Source organism: Phacochoerus africanus, chromosome 2 (assembly GCF_016906955.1).
Source record: "Phacochoerus africanus isolate WHEZ1 chromosome 2, ROS_Pafr_v1, whole genome shotgun sequence".
NCBI classification, from domain to species: domain Eukaryota; kingdom Metazoa; phylum Chordata; class Mammalia; order Artiodactyla; family Suidae; genus Phacochoerus; species Phacochoerus africanus.
In genome coordinates, this window is record NC_062545.1 from 138,508,535 (window position 1) to 138,530,226 (window position 21,692).

At 43.2% G+C, this 21,692-nt stretch overlaps 1 protein-coding gene across 4 annotated transcripts; it reads left to right on the forward strand.

Annotated features, from left to right (window-relative positions):
• Positions 1 to 4,855: 4,855 nt before the first annotated feature.
• GREM1 (gremlin 1, DAN family BMP antagonist) lies at positions 4,856 to 17,371 on the forward strand. Of its 4 annotated transcripts, none has more exons than XM_047766791.1 (3): positions 4,856 to 5,044; positions 10,008 to 10,068; positions 13,729 to 17,371. In XM_047766791.1, exon 3 carries the CDS (start codon positions 13,730 to 13,732, stop codon positions 14,282 to 14,284), a length of 555 nt encoding a protein of 184 aa, XP_047622747.1. In that variant the 5' UTR covers positions 4,856 to 5,044; positions 10,008 to 10,068; position 13,729; the 3' UTR covers positions 14,285 to 17,371. The 4 variants fall into 4 exon arrangements, with proteins under 4 accessions (XP_047622747.1, XP_047622748.1, XP_047622750.1 ...); XM_047766794.1 differs by lacking the exon at positions 4,856 to 5,044 and adding an exon at positions 5,138 to 5,433; XM_047766793.1 differs by lacking the exon at positions 4,856 to 5,044 and adding an exon at positions 5,462 to 5,698.
• Positions 17,372 to 21,692: the final 4,321 nt, after the last annotated feature.

The window sequence follows — 21,692 nt, forward strand, 5'->3', positions numbered from 1 at the left end:
TTGAGGAGTTAAGAATTCATTCTGATTTTTCTGACTCCAAGTTCAGTGCCTTTCCCACTGTGCCTACATATTGACTGTGAAGGCCTTTTTTTTTTTTTTTCTTTTGACCACACCCATGGCATGTGGAAGTTCCCAAACCAGGCACTGAACCTGTACCACGGCAGCAACTCAAGCTGTAGCAGTGACAATGCTTGATCCTTAACCCACTGCACCACCAGGGAACTCCCAGGACTTTTATCCTTTTGTCTATACTTTCATGCTTTCACTTTTTCTATACTGCACTGCACAGTTATTAGGCACAATAAATACTTGCATAGAATTAGGTTCAAATTGTATTAAAATTTGCATGACTGAGCCTTTCATATGCTTGTATTTGGCAGCATTGTTCAGAAATTTCACATACATATGCATTCTTTTTATACAAAAAACTGGTGAAGGTTTTACTGCTAATGTGTAAAGAGTAGGGTGACTAGCTAGGAGTCAATGCTCAGACAGATCTGCAGACATAGACATACATACCAGCAAGGGCTTGTATGTGTTATGAAAGCCTGCCTGCCTTGATTGGACTTGTTTACAGAGGATGCCCAGGAAGGAAAAATCCTCAGTGTCCAAAATAACTCCAGAAGGCATGATATAAAGATCAGGTTTTTTCTTTTTTTTTAATGCTGGGAAGTTTTTACACATTACCAAAATGTAAAGGGAATAATCTAACAAATATCCACATACCCACACCCAGAAATTGAAGTTGTCAACGTTTTGTCATATATTAGTTTCAAGATTTTTTCTTTTTCTTTTTTTTGTCTTTTCTAGGGCCGTACTCGTGGCATATGGAGATTCCCAGGCTAGGGGTCTAATCGAAGCTGTAGCTGCAGGCCTACAATACAGCCACAGCAACGCCAGATCCGAGCCGCACATGTGACCTACGCCACAGCTCACAGCAACGCTTGATCCTTAACCCACTGATTGAGGCCAAGGATCGAAACCACATCCTCATGGTTCCTAGTTGGATTCGTTTCCGCTGTGCCACAACGGGAACTCCAATCTCAAGATTTTTAAAAAATAAAAATTTAAAAAGCAATTGTAAAGTTGCAATCACTTTTGTCTTTTATCTTCAATCCTACTCCCTTCCCCCCAACTCTATTCTGGTGGGCACCTTCAGGGTCTGGTTCCCAAGCCACTGTTTATATATTTACATGAACACATATGTTTCCATAAACAATTTATACTTTTGTTTTATATGTTTATTATAAAATATGCATAATGGTGTCAAACTACTTGTATCATTTTACAACTTGCTTTTTTTCCCCCAAACATCACTAAGTTTTTGAGCTCTGTGTTGAGATAGAAAAATCTAGTCCATTCCTTTTAGTAATTGCATAGCCTTTTGTTATACAACTAAAATAATTTCTTATGCCTTCTCCTACTGCTGTCAATGGGCACTAAGATGGTTATCAATAAACCACAATAGAAATGCTCACCCAAGTTTCTATGCCTTATACATGTCACTCAAGTTCTAAGGTGTTTACCTAGAAGTGGAATGGTTGAGTGGTACACTAGTTGTATGTTTAATTTTATCACATACTGAAAATTTACCCTCTGACATGGTTGTACCAATTTACAGTGCCACTGGCAATACATTTAAGTACTTGCTTCTCCGTACTCTTTTCAGTGCTGGATACAAACAGACTTAAGTCTTTGCTAATGTGCCTGCTAAGCAAGGGAAACTTCCTACTTCAGTTTGCATTTCACAATTGTATAATCTAGCATCTTTTCACTTTTATTGGTTGTTCAGGTTTCTCCTTTTGCGAAATGCCTGGTCATGTGCTTCGCCAACTCCTATTGAGTTATTTGTGGACTTTTGTCCTCATTAATTTATAAAAGAAATATTTTATGGATATGAATCTGTTATTTGATCATTGCAAATATCTTTTTCTTTAACCCTCATCGTTCATTATCACATTTTTTAGGAGGGGTATATAAGGTCAATTCCAAATGGATAAAGGGCTTTATTCTTTTTTTAAGCCAATGCAAGATGACATACATGGTCTCTGCAATTAGGGGAACAGGCATAAACAGCTTTTGCAGATCTAAGCAAAAACTTCCCTACAGAGGCCTTCAAATTTCTCCCCCAAATCTAGAGAGTAGCCCCCTCTCAACATTTTGTGAATTAGATGGACAGAATCACGTTTTATATATAGGTAAGCAAAACAAGAGAAATGGACTTAATTTTTACAAACCAGTAGCTGAGGGCATCTACATGTCTCCCAACAGCCTCAGATTAATTTGAAAGTGGTTTCTGTAAGTGAAATGTATCATTTAGTGATCATTGTTTTGGCATCTTAGATTTCAAATTTTAATTTTGCCTACATGGAGTCAGTCTACTCTCTCTTACTAAGAGCAGGTTCCAATTATGTAATTATGGTTAAAGAGGTCTGAAGAGTTTTTACTCTTGTGCCTTCATCCTGATTGGATAATGGTTTGCAATGACTGGTTGAGAGTTTTGGAAACACAAATATGAGGCAGAAAGCTTGGCTCTCTGTATAAATATTTACCAACATACTAGATTATAAACTCTGTGAGGCAAGGGCCGGTCTTTATCACAGGCGTGATGGTTAGAGCCTCAGCACTGGCCCAACTGCTAATCCTACTCAGTGGGCATGTGCTGAACATTCCACTCCATAGCTGTTTATTGAATCCCAATTCTGTGTTAGACACTCTGTATTTTATAGGCTTCATGCAATCAAAGTGACTAAGACAAAATACCCACCCTCATGGTGCTTACATTCCCATGGCAGAGACACTTTAGTGACAACGAAGAAAAATGATGCAGTGCAATGCGGCAGAGAGCTGTGGGGTGGTGGGTGGTGAGATGGGGGTGGCAGTGTTTCTAAAGAGTGTGGTTGGAGAAGCCTCCTTAGGAGGGACCTCAGTGATTAATTTACTAATGATAGAAATGGATTGAGATATGTAAAACCACGGTGTCTGGGCTTTAAAACAATGACTTCCAAAGTAGCAGGTAAGCTCTGTCTCTTTGTATTTGCAGCTGTTTAATTGAGTTTTGAAAAAAAAACATGACTAAAGTGTTGATTTTAGATCAGAAAGAGTTAATGAATTTGTAAAATATGCTTCCTTTTCTTTGGAGGAATAGTTTACACACTGAGAGAGAACAGGGGTTCTTACAGCTTGATGATAGGCTTTGACTGGACAGTTAATTGCCTAAGTATTTTGTGTATTTCTGACCATATATTTCTTCTGCAGCCCACTTGCCCAAGATAATGTCTTTGAGCCCTGCTGAACGTCTGCATCTTGCTGGCAACTACAAAACTATGGCTCACAAAGATGATTTAACAACAACAAAAAAATTAATGAAAACATTTGAAGTGCAGCACTGCATTCATGAGTAGTATGTCGTTTACACAAAGAAAACATTCAGATGATGAAGATTCCCTAGATACTGATTTAATGCAGACTTCCTTCTTGTTTCATTTATTTTGTAAACTCGATTTCAAGTTCCTAACATTATCTATTAGGCATTCAACAGTTCTTGCCATTCCCCACACCCCCTAACTAAAGGAAAAAAACCATGCTGCTTGGGGGTTTTGATTTGTTTTCTTAGCCCAGTACTTAAATCACGAATGTTCCATAAGCACCTTTTGATGGGCTTCACCGTTTTGTTTATTTTGCTGTAGTCAGTACAAACACCTTCAGATTTCCTTCTGTAACAAATGTTTTTAGAAGTCATCATCTGATTGAGCTGACAAGCCGTCTGCAGACCATGCAGCCGGCTTGATTTTTTACACGGGCTCTAACCTCGACACACAAAACTTTATGGCCTCTTTGAGGAACCAATTTTCAAGTTAAGAGAACAAATGAAAGTGTTCGTTCATCTTAAAAATAAAAAAAATTCTGCGCTTGGTATGTTCGCCACGATTCATCAGGTTCTCAGTAATGAATTACAGAATGTGACATCGGTTCTTCACATCCGTAGGTTTTTTTGTCTTCCATTCCTGGGAAGTTATTTTCCTCGTCTGAGGTTTTATTTTCCCGATTTATTAATCTTTAACATGCTACAGAAAACCTCTTCGAACGACTGTTCTCCCCTTTTTAAAAATGACTTAGCAACGAAGACTTTGACTTTCCATTTTAGATTTTTAGGGTCATTTTAGGATTATTCTGTCCCCCGTTTCTCCCTTCTGTACACTCACAGCCGAGGACGCCAGCATCTGAGCTGAAAGAACCCGTGGCGGGCGAGGAGCGGAGGGTGTCATGTTGGCGACAGGCTCCTGCTGGCAGCCGGCGAGCCCGATGGGTTTAACTGGGGTGCCGGGGTCAGCGCCCTCGAGGTTGGGGGCCTTGGGCGGAACCGCACCAGAGCCGCGGAGACCGTTCAACCAGAGCGCCCTGCAGTCCCGCTTCCTCCACGGGGAAAGAATCGCCTAATCTGTCGCGGAGATCTTGATGTTCCCAGTGCAGTCTCAGCGACCTAGCGCGTCGCGGGGCCGACGCGGGCGGAGGGGAGCCGGCGAGAGGAAAAGCCCTGGCCTGGGGCGGAGGAGGAATGAGGGGCCGGGAGCCGGGGGGATTTCCTCCCGCGCTTCCCCCTCCAACGGGAGCGGAAAATGTGATTTGCTGTGCATTCCAGGCGCGGTTCCCTGGGGTGACCTCTCCCAGCCGGCCTGGGCGGGGGGAGCAGACAAAGAGGCGAGGCAGGAGGAGAGGGGACCCCGCGGGGAGGCAGGAGGGGTGCAGGGGGCGGGGGCAGTACCGGGAAAGGGGGCGGATAGCGGGTCCTGCGGCGGCGGCGGCGCCTGGCCAATGAAGAGGCGCGGCCCCGGGCGCCGCGCTCCGCCGCCGGCATTTAAACGGGAGACGACGCGATGCCCTGCACTCGGTGCGCCCTTCGCGGACCGGGCGACCCAGTGTGTGGAGAGAGTGGTACTCTCTGTCCCGCTGAACCCGCGCCGAGCCCAGGCGGCTCGGGCCGCGGCCGCGCACACAGCCACGCGTCGAGAGCGCAGGCCCCGAAGGCTCGCCGCACTGACAGGTGAGCGCGGAAGCGCGGGTGTGTGTGTGTGTGTGCGCGCGCGCGTGTGTGTGTGTAGGGTTCGGCTAACCACTCTTGCATCTCGCCTGGTTCAGACGTGCGGCAGCCCTCAGTGCTCACAGGTCGAGCGCCCACTTTCCCCAGGGTGAACCCTGAAGACCCATGGCGGGGTCCTTCGTGCCAAGGTCTTGGCTGCCGTGACCTCACCTTGCGCGGTCTGGAGGGAAAGACTGGGAAAGGATGTCAAGAGCCAGAGCCCCACATCCCATTTCCACCTCCCAGAGTTCCGCTAATGCGCTCCTGGTGCGCGTGGCAGCCTCTCTGGCCAGCGGCGCCCGCTGGATGAGGGCGCGGAGTCTGGGAGTCGAGAGCTCAGGAGCAGAAGGATGGTGAGCTAGAGCAGAGGGGTCCTTAGGCTCCGCCGCAGACGCTGGGGCAAGTTGCATTGAGGCGTTCCTCTGTGTTTGAGGCGGGTCTCTAGGTCTGGAGATTTCGAGGGGCGCCAGACAGAGGGCTGTGAGTGGGCCTGCCTCGGGGTGGAGGATTCCGAGAATCAGCGATGCATCCTTTTGCCCATCTGCAAAGTGAAATGGAGACTCGTGAGACTCGGGAGCCGCTGAGTTCGGCCGTGGCGGAAACCCGAGGGTCAGTCAGGTAACCGGACAGATGAAGTGCGGGCGCGCGGTCCTGGACCCCGAGTCCAGCGAGCCCGCGGTGCTCACACTGAAAATACCGAGTATGCTGGCTGCACACTCATGGGCGTTGGGTGCCCTTTTCTTGAATTCTCCCTACCCCATGGGCGTCTTGACTGAACGGCGGACGCTCAGGCGACGCGCAGTGACAACCAGTCGGCTCCCACTTCCGCGAGTACTCCTTAATTTGTGTCGGAGATGCCCTCGCCTAGCCTCGCTGCGCTTTCCTAGCGACTGACAACGCGGGACTGACGGCAGGAGGCTAGTCCCCGGCTTGAACGTCCAGGTCTTCCCTCGTCTTCTCCGGCCACTTTCCTGACCCTTCTGCAGCTCAGGAGCAAGGCCGGGGGGTAGGGGGGAGGGTGGGCGCTGTGGGTTGTCGAGACTGTCATTTTTCTGGCTGTAGTTATCTATAGATTTCAGGCTTGGGAAGAACAGACATGTCACCACTCCGGCTTGCATTGTCTTCAGATCCCACCTCCGCCTTAGGGGCCCTTCAGCCTGGCATTTCCCCGCACCAGGATCTGGCGACAGTCTTCCAGGCGAGGCGCGAGGCAGACAGGAGCCTCTCCAGTGAAGCCAGTCCAGCGCGCCTAGAGCGTGCCTGAAGGAGCTCCCGGGCCAAATCTGGCTGCTGCCTTCTTTTCCCATGCCGACTCTTAATCCTGGCTCCTTTAGACAGAAATATAGCCTTGAAGTTAGGGGTTAAAAATCTCTTCTTAAATGGTACAAAGGCAGAGAGGCGACCATGGGTAGGTAACTGGATCTCCCACTGGAAAGAGCAGATCCGAGAGAGGTGCCCTCGTCTGTTTATATTCCCCTTCGAGATGGTGCCCCGACACGAGTTGATTAAAACAATCTATTGTGTTAAGTGGGTCACCAGGGATTTAAGCTGTCGCAGGGACCCCAGAGTAGTGGCTTCCTTCTGGCTGTACACACAAGTTAAATAAATAGCGGAGAAGAGGTTAAGATAACCCGATTCCAAGGCCAGGAGTCTTCTTTCACCCCAGGGCTTTCCAGCCCTCCCCTTTCCTTCTTTCTTTTTTCTTTTTTTCCTTTTTTTTTTTTTTTTTTTTTTTGGCGGGGGTGGGGGGAGGAAGGGAGCTCATGGGGAACTTGAAAGGACAGACTTTTCAGAGCAAGGAGGGAAAGATCTTTTAAAAAAACCTGCATTCTCACCTCCTCCTATGCACACTCCAGTCGACAAGAGTAGGTGGTTTGATTACCATCACTGGATAAATTTGCACGCTTCAAATTGTTAGTATTAACTAATTATTTAAGGGCTCTTTAGAACTTAGTTGCTGTGTGTGTGTGTGTGTGTTTAACCCCCAGGTCATTGTAGGAATTAAAGTGTTTTGTAAACTTTGTAACTTCACAGGTTTCCTATTTTCTTAAAGGTTCATTTTGAGTGAAATGTTTTGGTAACCCATACGCTTTCTATAGAACATCCAAGCTGGCTAGCATAATCTTTATATAAATGGCAACTTAGAGGAAAAAAGAACCCTGTTACATCTTGCATCTCTGAATGAGAGCAGCCTGCCTGGTCTTCTAAACTGAAGCCCTTTATCTTAAGATTTAAGTGTTAAAAGTGATGTTATGCCAAGAAATATTATTCCACAAACCTCTCTCCCAAGAAAAGCTTGTCAGCAGCAAAGCTGTGGAGCAGCAAAGCTGAGAGTAGAGGACAACCCCAGAAAACTTAAACCTTTCATGTAAAGGGAGTGGGGGAGGAAGGGGAGGTGACTGTAGCTTCCAGCTGAAAGGAACAGATCAGGTCAGTGTTATCAGCCCACGTCTTACATCTGCAAGGAATTGTCTTTAGTTTTACATATGCTCTTAGAAATGCAAAGTACAACAGTTATTCCTGGGATGAGAAAGTTTTCTTTGACTGTGAACAAAATTGAAAATTGAGTTAATATTATTCTTCAAACTTCACTGCATTAGAAACAAGTCCATGTGTCCCTTATTAAATACCATCCTGAGTATCCTTAGAATAGTGGGTAAGGACATGTGTTTGGGGACTTCGCAGAATGGGCCTCTAACCTTGGCTTTCCCACAGAGGAGCTGTGTGACCTTGGACAAATTCCTAACCCTTTAGAGTCTGGATCCCTTGACTTGTAAAAGGAAGATATTATCTACCCTGTATTTTGTTGCCAAAAAATGATTCTAAAATTTGATCAGAATTGAGCATAGGGTTTGAAAATACAGATAGCTCTGATTATTACTGGTGGTATTGGGAGAGGCAGTAGCGTTATGTGGCATCAGGGCATACCACAAGGTTGTTCTGAAATTAAATCCCAAATTCTACTCACACAGGGATTAACACACATCTTTCACTACAATACAGAACCTTTGACTTGGCTGTCTCTCAAGAGTGCTGCTGTCCAGTGAACATTTAACATTTACTACTTTCTTACTTGTTTCTTGTTGACCACAAGAATTTTATGCAGTTATTAACTTCACCAAAAAATCTTCCAATGAGCTTGGAGAACCCCTCAGATCCTTAACTACCAGGTGGTCTCCTGCCTGCCTTATATGATGTTGGGCCTCAGCCTGATTTAGCCTGAATGGTCTTCAGAATAGGGAGGTGGTGGTGACAGTACCTGTGATATATACAGGATGAAACTTTATCCTCTGCTAGTTTGTCAACCATTAACTCTTATCTTGGTGCAAATTGTCTGAAAAAAAAAAAAATCAACCCAGTATATATATATATATGTTTTTTTTGTTTGTTTTTTTTTTTGTCTTTTGTTGTTGTTGTTGTTGTTGCTATTTCTTGGGCCGCACCCGCGGCATATGGAGGTTCCCAGGCTAGGGGTCGAATCGGAGCTGTAGCCACCGGCCTACGCCAGAGCCACAGCAACTCGGGATCCGAGCCGCGTCTGCAACCTCCACCACAGCTCACGGCAATACTGGATCGTTCACCCACTGAGCAAGTGCAGGGACTGAACCCACAACCTCATGGTTCCTAGTCGGATTCGTTAACCACTGCGCCACAACGGGAACTCCAACCCAGTGTATTTTTAAGAAATTCTCTGCTCCATCTAAAAGTTGACTATCTTAAAAAAAAAAATTGAGATCAAATTAAAAACAATCTTTGCCCTTCTCAAAGATTTAGCCCTGAGAAAAAGGAATAGATGAGTCTATTACCTGGCCCGCACTTAGAGCATTTGCTATCACTTCCATTATGTTTTCATGCTAAGGAGGCATTTGATGTCCTGCCTGTTAAATATCTTTTAAACTTAATTCATGAGGTGGAAGTGATCAGATATTCAGCCCCAGGCATGTTGTCTCCTCACTGTTAATCCTACTCGATACTCCCTTTAACTGATTCTAAGCAGGTTGCTTAGCTAAAATGAAAAATACGGCAAGAAGAGTGCCAAAAGGAGGTGGCCTAAACTTTCCAAACACATCAAGAATATTGAAAACAGGATACACATAGCACTTTTATTTCTGATTCTCCAGAATTAGATGATTGGTTCTTATGGCCTTGCAAAAATTGGAATCAATCACCATGACCTGCACAGGACAGAGGTGGCCAGTGTGACTTTGTGAAGATCACTAGGGGAACCTGAAAGAAATCGCCAGGTAGAGAAGACATGCTCTGGGAGTATTTATGTCCCTTGGGACATGTGGATTAGAGGGGAAGACAGTGGTAAAGGAAAAAATGGTAGGGGTAGGTGGGGCTTGCTGGTGGGAAACTGGGGCAGAGAAAGCTCACTATGAAAGTATGAGAAGCAGAAATGCATTAAGGGGAAATTGAGGCAGCATTTGAAATAAGAATATTGTCTGTAAAGGAGGATAAAGGGAGGTCCTCGTGGGCATATGATGGCCTCTGGGTCCATGAGATGCAGCCTTCATTTGATAATATGAGTGGATCATTTCATGAATGCAAATTATCAGAAATCTTTTTCAGTTCATGGTTGGACATGGGTGATAATTCACAAGAATCTAAATCTGGATTAACATTCAGATTGGTTTTTGATAGTAGGGCACTCTGCTAGATGTCTACATGAAAAAGAAGTATCCTCAAGGAATTTACATTTTCTTGGTTTCCTGCATGCCCATGATATTTATGAAGTACAAATTATTTGGGGGCAATACAGATGGGATTTTAAGAACAAAAATTGTCCGATTTCCTTCACTGAATGACCCAGACCGTTTTGGTTTGGGGAGAGGTTGGGTGGTTGACCTCAATGACTTGCCAGAGCCCTGGTTCTAGAACTAATTAGTGTTCTCATCCCTCATTCTTCCTCTTGTGGAATATGCAGGGTCCTGCGGAGAGAGCACAGCTGTTCTCCAAGAAGCTGAGTCTCTATTGAGATTCCTAAGGTTGGTTGTTTTCTTCCCTCCAAATAACTAGTTATAAAATTTAAGAATTCAAGAAATTCCCTGGTGGCTCAGAGGGTTAAGGATCCAGCATTGTCACTGCTGTGGCTTGGGTCACTGCTGTGTTGCTGGTTTGATCCCTGACCCAGGAACTTCTGCATGCCATGGGTGTGGCCCCCCCCCCCCCCCCCCCCCCGCAAAAAAAAAGATTTAAGAGCTCAAAAGCTGAAGATCTTTAAAGAATAGCCTTTTAGAAAGTAAAAAGGCATTTCTTTTTCACACCTAATAAATCTTATTTTGAGAAAATTTTCTTCTCTTAAAAACAAACAAACAGCCTGTTACTCTTGACCCCTTTTTCTTCTGGGGTTTGCACACTCCCCTAGAAACAGTTAGCTGGTCCACATTAAAAGGGAAAACCACAGTTGACTAATTTTGAATTTACTGCTTTAGTGTTGGTTTCTGCCATAATGAATACAATGGCTTCAATTAGAAAATAAACCCCGCAGTGTCCTCCATGGGACCAGATAAAAAGTAGTGGGTATTTGGAGTTTTCCTAGAAACAGGACAAGAAGGATTAAGAAGCTCCCTGGGCTAGAAGGGGTTTCCTATACTGAGGGTCAGAAATGCAAAGAACTGCAGTCATTGCTGCAGATCATCAGCACGCAAGAAGGTATTTTAAATGCAAAGAACAGAAACTCTGTTGGTCCATGTGGTCCATGGTAATCATTCATTGAACAAAAGAGCATCTCCTCTTCCTGGTACTGAGGATGAATTGATAAATAAGCCCTCGTGACTCTCAGTCTAGGTGTTTACTTAATGTCAGATGGGAAAATGCCAGATAGGGAAAGTTGAGTATAAAGAGGGTCCCACGAGGTATCAAGAAGAAAAATTGCAAGTTTTTGGACAGATATTTGTGGGAAGGTTAGCCCCATGATATGAAGCTGTCCATGCAGGCAATATACACACATTTCTGGTCAAGTCTCAGGTTGGCCTCTGTGATGTTGGCTCTGAAAGTTTTGCTCTGGGAGGGTCAGTTTGTACTGAGGCCATTTTTAGGAGGGATGGGAGAGGATGACGGGTGGAAGCCTAGGGCTGTCCTAAGTGTTCCTCTTGGAAATGGGCAGAGGCTGAATTTTAGTTTAGATCCTGGCCCTGAACTGAATAAAGAACAGAAACTTATGAAAGCTTCTCACATTCACGATATATTTGTCCTGGAGACTGAACTGTCATGGCTCAAGTTATTCTGGTCTCTGGAGAAAATCAGCAGTGTTTTATAACTGGACTTTCCTCATGAGTGACTTTTTTTTTTTAAAGAGAAAACAAGGAAATTAATTTTTTGTTGTTGTTGAGGCAGAAAGGGCTCTGTTTAAAGAACAAAGATGTTGTAACATAAACTGACAAAAGCCAGGAAGTCCACAGTCAGAGCAGGAGAGAAATGTCACATTATCAGCTCCAAACTGGAACTTGCCCCAGAGTATTAGGTTAAGGTTTAAAAGGGGATGCCATATAAGGAGAGTTTGAATTTAATATTTAATTATCTTAATTTGACGTTATCCCTAGGGCTGCATGCTCATCACTTACAGGGGCTGCCCCTTTAAAACTTCCCCTGCCTTTTTCTTTGAAAGATAATTATTCCAGAGGATCCCAATTTGTCCAGTTCCTTGGGGGGTGGGGGGGAAGGCATGGCAAATTGCACTTGGTGGATATCATGTGCCACAATGGCGGAAGAAGAGGGAAGGGTGTTTCACAGTTGTGACCTTGGGTTCAGAACCATGGTTGGGGTGGGAGGCAGGAGGAGCCTCAAGCTTCAGGTTCCATGTGTGTGATGGCCTGAGGAGGAAGGCTGTGAATTTGAAACCACACTCACTGAAAAGACAACTTTTCACACGTTTCACAACTCCCTCCGTGGCTGCCAGTGCTGCCACCCTTGATGCTCAAAGCATGTTAGAAAGGCCGGCATGGTGAATTTGAACCCACATGTTAACAATATCCCAAGGATTGTCTGCACAGGCAGGTATGAGAAGCACTGTCCCAGGAGAATCTTAGCTCTCTGATGCTTCTCCCTCACATCCTTCTTTTGAAAAAATATGCTTCTGCTTCTCTTCCTCCTCTATCTGCCCCACCTTCCCTGAACACTTCACCTTAGAACAGTCCTCCTTTCTCTGATTTACAGTTCCCACTCTATGTATTATTTTCTCTCTCCATTCTTGCTTTCTTGGTTTTTTGGATCAGTTTTCCCTTTGTCCCCCCCCCCACCTTTAATTTTTTTGGCCATTGTTCATATGTCATTGTTCCTACTGACCCACATCTAACTCCAGACCTATCCACAATAATTCACTATCAATAACTTATTAAGCATGTTTGTGGCACTTACTAATGTAAATATTTGCACATACCTGTTCTCTTCTGCCCATTTTCTACCCTCTAAATTTTATACACACATACATATATAGCGAAAGACATTTCATTGTTTAAAAGTAGAAAAATGTGTTTATTGGTGTAAAGGAAGTGATATAATGAATATCTGTGTATAGTTTAAAAATGGGAATGAAAGATCCAAGAATCTTAGGAGTTCTGTGATCTTTCTGGTAAACTAATTTGTTCTGTCTGCAGTACTGCCATATATTCAGTTAGTTCTCAAATTGCTTTCATTTTTACATCAAATTTGAACCTATCTGGGGAGGTGAGGTATTTGCATCTTTGCTTAAGTGAAGTCACTTATTGAGAAGTAAAGTGACTTTCTCAAGGTTGGATAACAAACTGTTGCCCTAGGACTTTGATCAGAAGCTCAGTCTTGACTTTTTGCCTTGTGCTACTCCTGTGAAGGATTCTCCTCCCTCTGTCTGGTCTCTGTGCATCTCCTTTCAAAGCCTGATAACAGTGAGCATCTTCTAAGCATCCAACCAACCCAATTCAGGAAGAGCCCAGGCTAGTCAGGGAGAAAAGACTGGGACCCCTTCCTGGCAGATGAGCCCTCTGGACAGCAAGTCTAGTTCACCTTGCCACAAAACAAGATGGAAAATAAGTTTCCCCCCAAGAGATTCAAAGGCATCCTAGCACTGACATAGTAGCGACTGACTAAATATTGTCAGGTACAAGAATGAATAACTATATGTAAAATAGATAAATAGCAAGGGCTGTATGGCACAGGAAACTATATTCAGTATCTTGCAATAAAGTATAAGGGAAAATAATATGAAAAAGAATATATATATATATATATATGTTATAATATATATTTAAAAAACTGAATCACTTTGGTGTATACCTGAAACCAACACAACACTGTAAATCAACTATACTTTGATTAAAAAAAAGAAGGCTGAATACAGTTAAGTGACCATAATACAAAGTTAAACTTAGGTTGTGCCAGAAGCCAGGAGGAAATTCCCCTGGGAATATAAGTGGCCAAGACACAGGCCTGGTTGGGTTCACATCTTGTCTTATTCACTGTAAACGCGGCAAGCTACTCCCTGGCCTGATGGTCCAGAGGGTGAAAAGAAAAACAGTCCCAAACTGGTGAAGCTATTGTGAAAGTAAATGAAATCAATTACAGCAAGTGTTTAGCAAGCACCTGATAAAACAGTAGCTGTTTCATTAACGTTTTCCTTAACTCAGGTTTCCATTTTTCACGTCGCCCCTCTCTGTGTCTCCTCCCTTTAGCATGAGCCGCACGGCCTACACTGTGGGAGCTCTGCTTCTCCTCTTGGGGACCCTGCTGCCAGCTGCTGAAGGGAAAAAGAAGGGGTCCCAAGGGGCCATCCCCCCGCCAGACAAGGCCCAGCACAACGACTCTGAGCAGACTCAATCTCCCCAGCAGCCCGGCTCCAGGAACCGGGGGCGGGGCCAGGGGCGGGGCACCGCCATGCCCGGGGAGGAGGTCCTGGAGTCCAGCCAGGAGGCCCTGCACGTGACAGAGCGCAAATATCTGAAGCGAGACTGGTGCAAAACCCAGCCGCTGAAGCAGACGATCCACGAGGAGGGCTGCAACAGTCGCACCATCATCAACCGCTTCTGCTACGGCCAGTGCAACTCATTCTACATCCCCAGGCACATCCGGAAGGAGGAAGGCTCTTTTCAGTCTTGCTCCTTCTGCAAGCCCAAGAAATTCACCACCATGATGGTCACGCTCAACTGCCCCGAACTCCAGCCACCCACCAAGAAGAAGAGAGTCACGCGCGTCAAGCAGTGTCGTTGCATATCCATCGATTTGGATTAAGCCCAACACACTCAGCCTGTACTCGGGACACAGCCCCGGGCGGGCAGAGCCATACCTAAAGCAACCTAATACTTACTTGGCTTAAACCCAGAGGCGAGAAGAACCACCAGCTGCCTCCTGCCGGGAGCCTGCTAGTGCGTAGTTTGTGTGCGTGAGTGTGCGTGGGTGCCTGTGGGTGCTTGCAGACACCAGAGGAAACACAGTCTCTGCTAGAGGCCACTTCCTAGTATGTAAACGTATCTGCTTCCATGCAGGGTGGCACAGAAAGGCACATTCGGGGGGGCAGGTCTGTGGTCTGGTTCTGCCTTGGTCTCCTCCCCTCCTGGGGGCCAGAACCCCCAAACGTGGCCAACCCCAAACGTGGTGGGACCCATGCTTTAGCAGATCTTTTCCTGGTATTTAAAAAACCCAAGGGAACAGAGGAGAAATGAAATTGCCCCCTGCCCCGGGCGCGCACCAAATCACTAACTTTGGCAGTCACTGTGACTGTTGAAATTAGCTGTAACCCATTAGCAAAATTAAAACAAGCGTTGACCCCCTCCTATTTTCAGAACCAAGTAAGTGAAGGAAAGCAAAACAACCCCTCCTGCTTTGTCCCTTAGGTGGACAGAAGATGTAGTTCAGAAACACCACCACAGCAATAGGAAAAAGATAAAACCCTCATAAGCATAAGGTCCTATTATCTCTTCTTTTGGCTTGGTTATAAAACCTTTTTCCTGGTTCATTATTTCTGTGTAATGCTTCTTGAGAGCCACAACCCTGTATTATATTCTGCCTCTGCTGAATGCACCTGCCAGTGAAGGACCAGGCTACAATAAGAGAGTTTAGGGCAAACTTCTGTTTAGCTTGAAGTAACATTGGGGTCTTTTTGTTTTAGCCTTTGATAGCTGGAGAGCCGAGGGGTGGAGGAAAGGAGAGGAGGGAGATTGTCTCTGGCTAAGGGGTGGTTAAAAGGCAAGGAGGAAATGCAAGGGTATGACCTGCCCTTCTTCCTTTGCCTTCTGAGGGTCTAATGGGAAGCCCTTAGTTAAGAAATCAGAGCCTTAGCTGTCCTTCTGCTGGTAGGATTTATGTAACATTGTAGCCATTCAGAACCTATTGGCTGAGGTTGTTCTCTGATTAAACTTGGGCTGCTCTCACTGCCTATTTAGGATTTATCTACTGGCCAGAGCTCAGGATTGGGCGGACCTTCCGGCCATTTTGGATTTGGCTAGCCTGCTCTTTTCAAGCCTGAAGTTTCATAAGTAAACCCCCACCCCCTCCCCGATGCTCTTTTTGCCTTTACATCTTCTCAGCCTCACCAGCCAAATCATGTGTAACATGGGAAACAAACTCTGTAGGCTTGCATTTCAGTTGCCCATCAAGGCTCCAGCATTCAAAGAACTATTGCAACTAAAGAGGCTGCTTTTATTTTATTTTTGTTTTGGTCCAGTGCTCTCCCAACTAACAACTAAATAGGAACCATGCTTGGAGGCAGAAGTCATCTTCAACACTCAAAATATTGGGTCTAATTTTAAAACTTTTAAACTCACTACTGATGATTCTATACCAGGCGAATTTGTGCAAACACAAGAGTCTGTGCTTTTCATATACACTGTACCCCCTTGCCCTAAATCCTTCGATCATCTGCATCCTCCAACAATAAAGCACAGAATGGATTTAATTAAGCATGCAAATCCTACGCCAGAATTTTGAGGGTGGAGGAGAGGAAAAGAAAGGGGAAGGAGCTGAAAATATAAAACCACACTAGAGAGGAAAAATGACATTCAGAAACCAACAGACAGTAAATCTCTGTTGTTGTTCTAACTCTGCCACAAGCATGCAGTTTTGTTAAAAAGAGATGACTTAAGTTGGCAACAGGAATCTTCTTTTAGTAGCTTGTACCACAGTCTTGCATGTAAGTCAGATTTGGCTTAAGTAAAGAGACTTTCCTCAAAATGAACTTCACTGGGATAATCAGCAGCATAACTGCCCTAAAAGCACAGCACTAGCCAAAGAAGGAAATGTCTGCTTTTCTTATTGTGCCTATATTAAGACCAGCACAAGTACCGTGTGTTTTCCAACATTTATTGAACATGCCATATCTGTTACATATTGTATTGGAGTCACCGATGATGTAATGATATGTTTTTCTCATTACTATAGTAGAAATCTTTTAATGGCGAGATATTTGTGATCTAGATCTTTCCTATTAAAATAATGCCAAACACCAAATATGAATTTTATCATGTACACTTTGTGCTTGGCATTAAAAGAGAAAAACACACATCCTGAAAGTCTTTTAAGTTTTTTTTGTTGTTGTTGTTGTTATTGTAGTTCTTCAAAGTTAAAAATATAAGCAAAAAAGTCTGGAGGAAAGGATAATTTCCACTGTGTGGAATGTGAATAGTTAAAAAGTTATGGTTATTTAATGTAATTATTAACTCAGATCCTTTGGTCACTGTGATTTTAAGCATTTTTTTTTTCTCCTTTATATGACTTCCTCTAAGTTGAGCAAATAAGAGGCTGGCATATTGTATGTTGTTGGAGGCTTTTATCAGGTCAGAGGGAAACAATAAAATCTTGATACATCTGAATAGAGTCAAGATCTGAGCTTTAATTTTTTTAATTGAATGTTCCTTAAAGAGTAACATTTCTGAGGCAATTTAACGAAGATTTTAAGTGTTATTTTGGAAGAATTAAGATGTGTGTGTACAAACAAATAGCAGATAATAATGAGTAGTTCACCAGTCCTTTTAAGGAGAAAATCTAAAATAAAAATTGTTATGTACAGAACATTTATAAATGACCAGCTAATGCTTAAGAGTGAAAGTAGTTCTACTGATTTGTCATTCTTAAAATATTTAATATCGATTGCATTATGTATTATGTTTGCTTTAATCATGTAAGGACAATAGAGAATTCTAAAGACTATGATTGGGGTCCTTTGCTGTGTGAGAGAATGAGAGGGGACTTGGTAGTCTTATAAAAGCTAATTTGGTTTAAGCAAAGTTTTATAAATCTGTAACTAGAATTTAATTTCACCCCAATAGTGTTCTATATAACCTTTCCCAAAGAGCAATCAATAAATTGAACCTCTTTTCTCTCTGTGTGTGCACGTGTGTGTGTGTGTGTGTGTGTGTGTGTTTAACTGGTATTGCTCACAGGGTAGAGCTGGGGCAGGGATTCACTTGTCATGGGAGGGGAGGTAGAAAAGAGATCATGAGATCTCTTGTGATCTTAAAGGGAATTTATTTCCTCCACCCAGACCTTCCATATCCCACTTCACTTCAGGAGGACACCTCAGGCCATGGCAGTGGGAGGCAGGGGAAAGCTGGTAGCAACCTCTTCCCAAGAGCTAGAAAGAAGAGTTCGTAGGCTCATGATAAGCCTTCAGATAGTGGAAGAATTGTCGCACTGAAATGATAATGGCTTTATTTTGAAGAGTTCAAGGGAAAAGGGGGAGAAAGATTTAGAGCTTAGCAGGAGAAAGCTTGCTAATGATGAGAGTGGTTCAGCAAGGCAATGAACTACCTTTGAGAGGATAAACTCCCTGTCCTTAGAAATATGAGCATATGCTAGATATCATTTGTTAGGAATTTGAGGCATTGTGAGTTATTGCCCTCGTTGTACAATTGAATAGGTGGATTTCTGAGATCCCTTCCTACTCAGATGTACAATAAAGGATTTCTACTAGGTATTGGTGCTCTGACAGTGATAATGAAAATGCCAGCAACTATGTATGGAGTATTCATGCTAGATGCTGTCAAAGATTTTATTTTAATTGTTTTCCATCTGATCTTCACAGGCTCCCAACAATGTGCATACCATTATCATCACTGCTAGGAGGCAGTGAACTCCTAAGTCTTACTGCAGCACCTGTGCCCTAAAACACCTTGGAAAATTGTGAGATTTTCAACTCATCAGTTTGTGCTTTTTTGAGGACAGAACACAGAACCCAACAAATCGATCCAACTCTTGATTATTTGTACTAATGATTAAGGCCACCTTGAGTTTGCACATGGCATCATCAGGAGCCCTAGCTCTGAGGCATTCAAAGCCTATTTGCTCCTTCTCTTTTTGTCATGGCCTTCTTGGACTTGGAGGGCAAAGAAGGCAACAAATACCAAGGAGACAGTGTCCTCAGAAAAGTGACATTCACACATGGGAGGTAAAATCTGGACAGGATTTGAAGGGATAGTGGGACTGGAAACAGGCATTCCAGGTTTCCAAAAAAAGAGTATGTGACAGAACATCAGCAAAAATGTTGGGATAAGGAGTTTTGAAAATTCTTTCCTCCATAAAAGCAATGAGAAACCTGCAAAAATACAAGCAAATTTTTAGAACTCTGGAAATTAACCTAAGGCTTTCAGAAATCAGGAGCATTTATTGAAGAAAAAGACTAAATCTCTATGAGAACAGTGAACATTGCGATATTGTAACTTGCCCCCTATTCTTATCTCCCTCTCCAGTTCCAAAGAAGCCTTGAAAACCAACAGCCTGCAATTATGGTGAACACCAGCAGTCTAGCAGCCACTGGAGGAGGTAGAATGGGACTGGAGTTCTTTCAAAGCCAAATACCCAGAGAATTGTAGTTATTTGACCGGTCTTTCAGGCCCTGGAGGCCCCACTTGCAAATCTATCTTTACTTGACCTAATTGGAAGCTGTCCAGTGTGAAAAGCTCTGTTGAAAATAATTAGAGGCAATTGGTTATTTTTGTGGCTGCCCCAAGTGGATACCAGTTGGGGCAAGCAATAGGCTAAACAAAAAGCTTAAAAGGAGACTGCAGAATGAGATTTTGGGGACTTTGAAAAGCTCTAACATATTCCTGGGAATCTAGAAAGCCAAATCACGTATAGGACTGTGTGCATGCCCAGGGCTGTGGACATGTTCAGGAAGAATATGAGAAAGCCCTAAGCTCTTACCTCAGGCTAATTTTGAGGCTCTCCATGGGTAGAAAGCTAAGGCTAAGGCAGAGTTGTCAACTCTCTGGCGGAGTGTTGCAGGTGTGCCCCAACATTCACATAGAGCCCCTCAGCAAAAACTGGAAGACTTATCTGTTCCGAGTGTTTAAGAAAATTGCTGTTCAACTATTAGATGACCACTAAGCTAACCAAGCAGACTTCAGTGGCTATATACAAGAAAAAATATAGACTTTACATCACTAATTCAGAAAACTTGCTAAACAAAGAAACAAATAGCAAAAAAACAGCAGCAACAACAAATCCTGGGGAAGGGGAGAGACATTTATTTTCAAGAGTTACCACATCATATTACCTAAAACACCTACTTTTCAACCAAAAAATATGAGAAATGCAAAAAAAAAAAAAAACCAACTCAAGAAAGTATCACCCATACACAGGGAAAAAACAAAGAAACTGTCCTCTAGGAAGCCCAGACATTAGACTTATTAGACAAAAACTTCAAATCAGCTCTTTAAATATGTTAAAAAACAAAGAAAATCAATTTCTAAATAAGGAAAATAAGAGAATGGATTCTCACCAAATTCTATCAATAAAGAGGTAGAAATTATAAAAGAAGAACCAAATAGAAAATTTGAAGTTAAAAGTATAGTAAGTGAAATAAAAATTGTATGAGGGGGTCTGAACATCAGATTTGAATAGGCAGAAGAAAATTGAGAAATCTTTACTTAGACTGATGAATGAGCCAGAGACAGAGAAGAGGGAGAGAAGACCTTGTTAAAATCAGGAATAAAAGAGGAGTTCCTGTCGTGGTTAACGAATCCAACTAGGAACCATGAGGTTGCGGGTTCGGTCCCTGCCCTTGCTCAGTGGGTTAATGATCCCGCGTTGCCGTGAGCTGTGGTGTAGGTTGCAGACGCGGCTCGGATCCAGCGTTGCTGTGGCTCTGGCGTAGGCTGGCGGCTACAGCTCCAATTCGACCCCTAGCCTGGGAACCTCCTACAGCTCCAATTTGACCCCTAGCCTGGGAACCTCCATATGCCGCGTGAGCGGCCCAAGAAATAGCAAAAAGACACACACACACACACACACACAGAATCAGTAATAAAAGAGGGAACAGTACTGCAAAACTTACAAAAATAAAAAGGAAATTAAGGGAATACCATAAACATTGTATGCCAACAAATTAAATGAAATGGACAAATTCCTAATGTAGGAAAGTCTGGTTCCACTTTTTTGATGTTTGACTGCTAATGTCTTTTAGGCCTCAATCCTTCTTCCCCTTCTGCCCCACAGCTGGGCACGCTGATAAGAAAGTCAAGGTTCTTTCATTAGGCACTGATTAGATGATTAAACAATACAAAAGCCCATCTCCTTCAGGTGGGAACCCTCATCCCAGCCTCTCTCTTTAACTATTATAAAAATTCCAAGTCAGTTTCCTTTCCCTGCTCTTTCAAGCCATTTTCCGAACAGGTTGGAAGACCTGTCCTCCTCTCCACAAAAAGCCTCCTCAAGTGAGTAATAACTCTTTTTATACACTCTTGGGGGGTGTGTGGTGTCACTGATCTGAATCAAACTTTGGGTAAGGGTCTACTCTGTTCAGGTAGGTGTCCATAACACCTAGACACACACAAACTCTTGAAACTGACTCAAGAAGAAACATATATTTGAGTAGAACTATCACAAACAGATTGAATTTGCAATAAAAAAAAAAACTTTGCCTAAAGAAAAGCCCAAGACCATATGGCTTCACTGGTGAATTTTACCAAATATTTAAAGAAATATTGCCAATTCTTTATAACCTCTGCTTAAAAAATAGAACAGGAAACATGTTCTACCTCATCCTATGAGACCAATATTACTATGATGATCAAAACCAAACAAAACATCATAAAAGAAAACTATAGACAAATACCTCTTATAAATATAGATGCAAAAATCCTCAGCAGAATACTAAGTAACTGAATCCAGCAGCATATAAAAAGGATTATACACTATAACCAAGTGAGATTTGCTCAGGAATGTTAGGTTGATTTAATCATCAATGTAATTGCTACATATTAATAGAATAAAGGAAAAAACACAACCATACAGAAAAAAACACTTGACAAAATCCATCACCCTTTCACGATAAAATCTTTCAACACACTAGGACTGTAAATGAATTTCCACCACCCAAAAAAGGCATCCATGGATAACCCACAACTGACATTACTTAAAGGTTAAACAAAGACTAAAATCTTTCCTCATTTAGATATCTTTACCACCTCTTTTCAGTATTGTAATGAAGGTTCTAGCCAGGGTAATCAGGCAAGTAAGGGGGAAAAATCATCCAGATTGGAAAGGGACAAGTAAAATTATTTTTACTTTCAGATGACATGATCTTGTATGTAGAAATTCTAAGGAAGCCACAAAAAGAGTATTAGCACTGTCTTAGTCCATTCATGCTCCTCTAACAAAAGTACACAGACTAGGTTGCTTATAAATATCGAACATTTATTTCTTT

Coding starts and splice junctions, on each gene's coding strand:
- GREM1 (XM_047766792.1), top strand. CDS start 4,878: ATGCCCTGCACTCGGTGCGCCCTTCGCGGACCGGGCGACCCAGTGTGT. Junction 5,045..13,728: donor AAGGCTCGCCGCACTGACAG/GTGAGCGCGGAA, acceptor TCCTCCCTTTAG/CATGAGCCGCACGGCCTACA.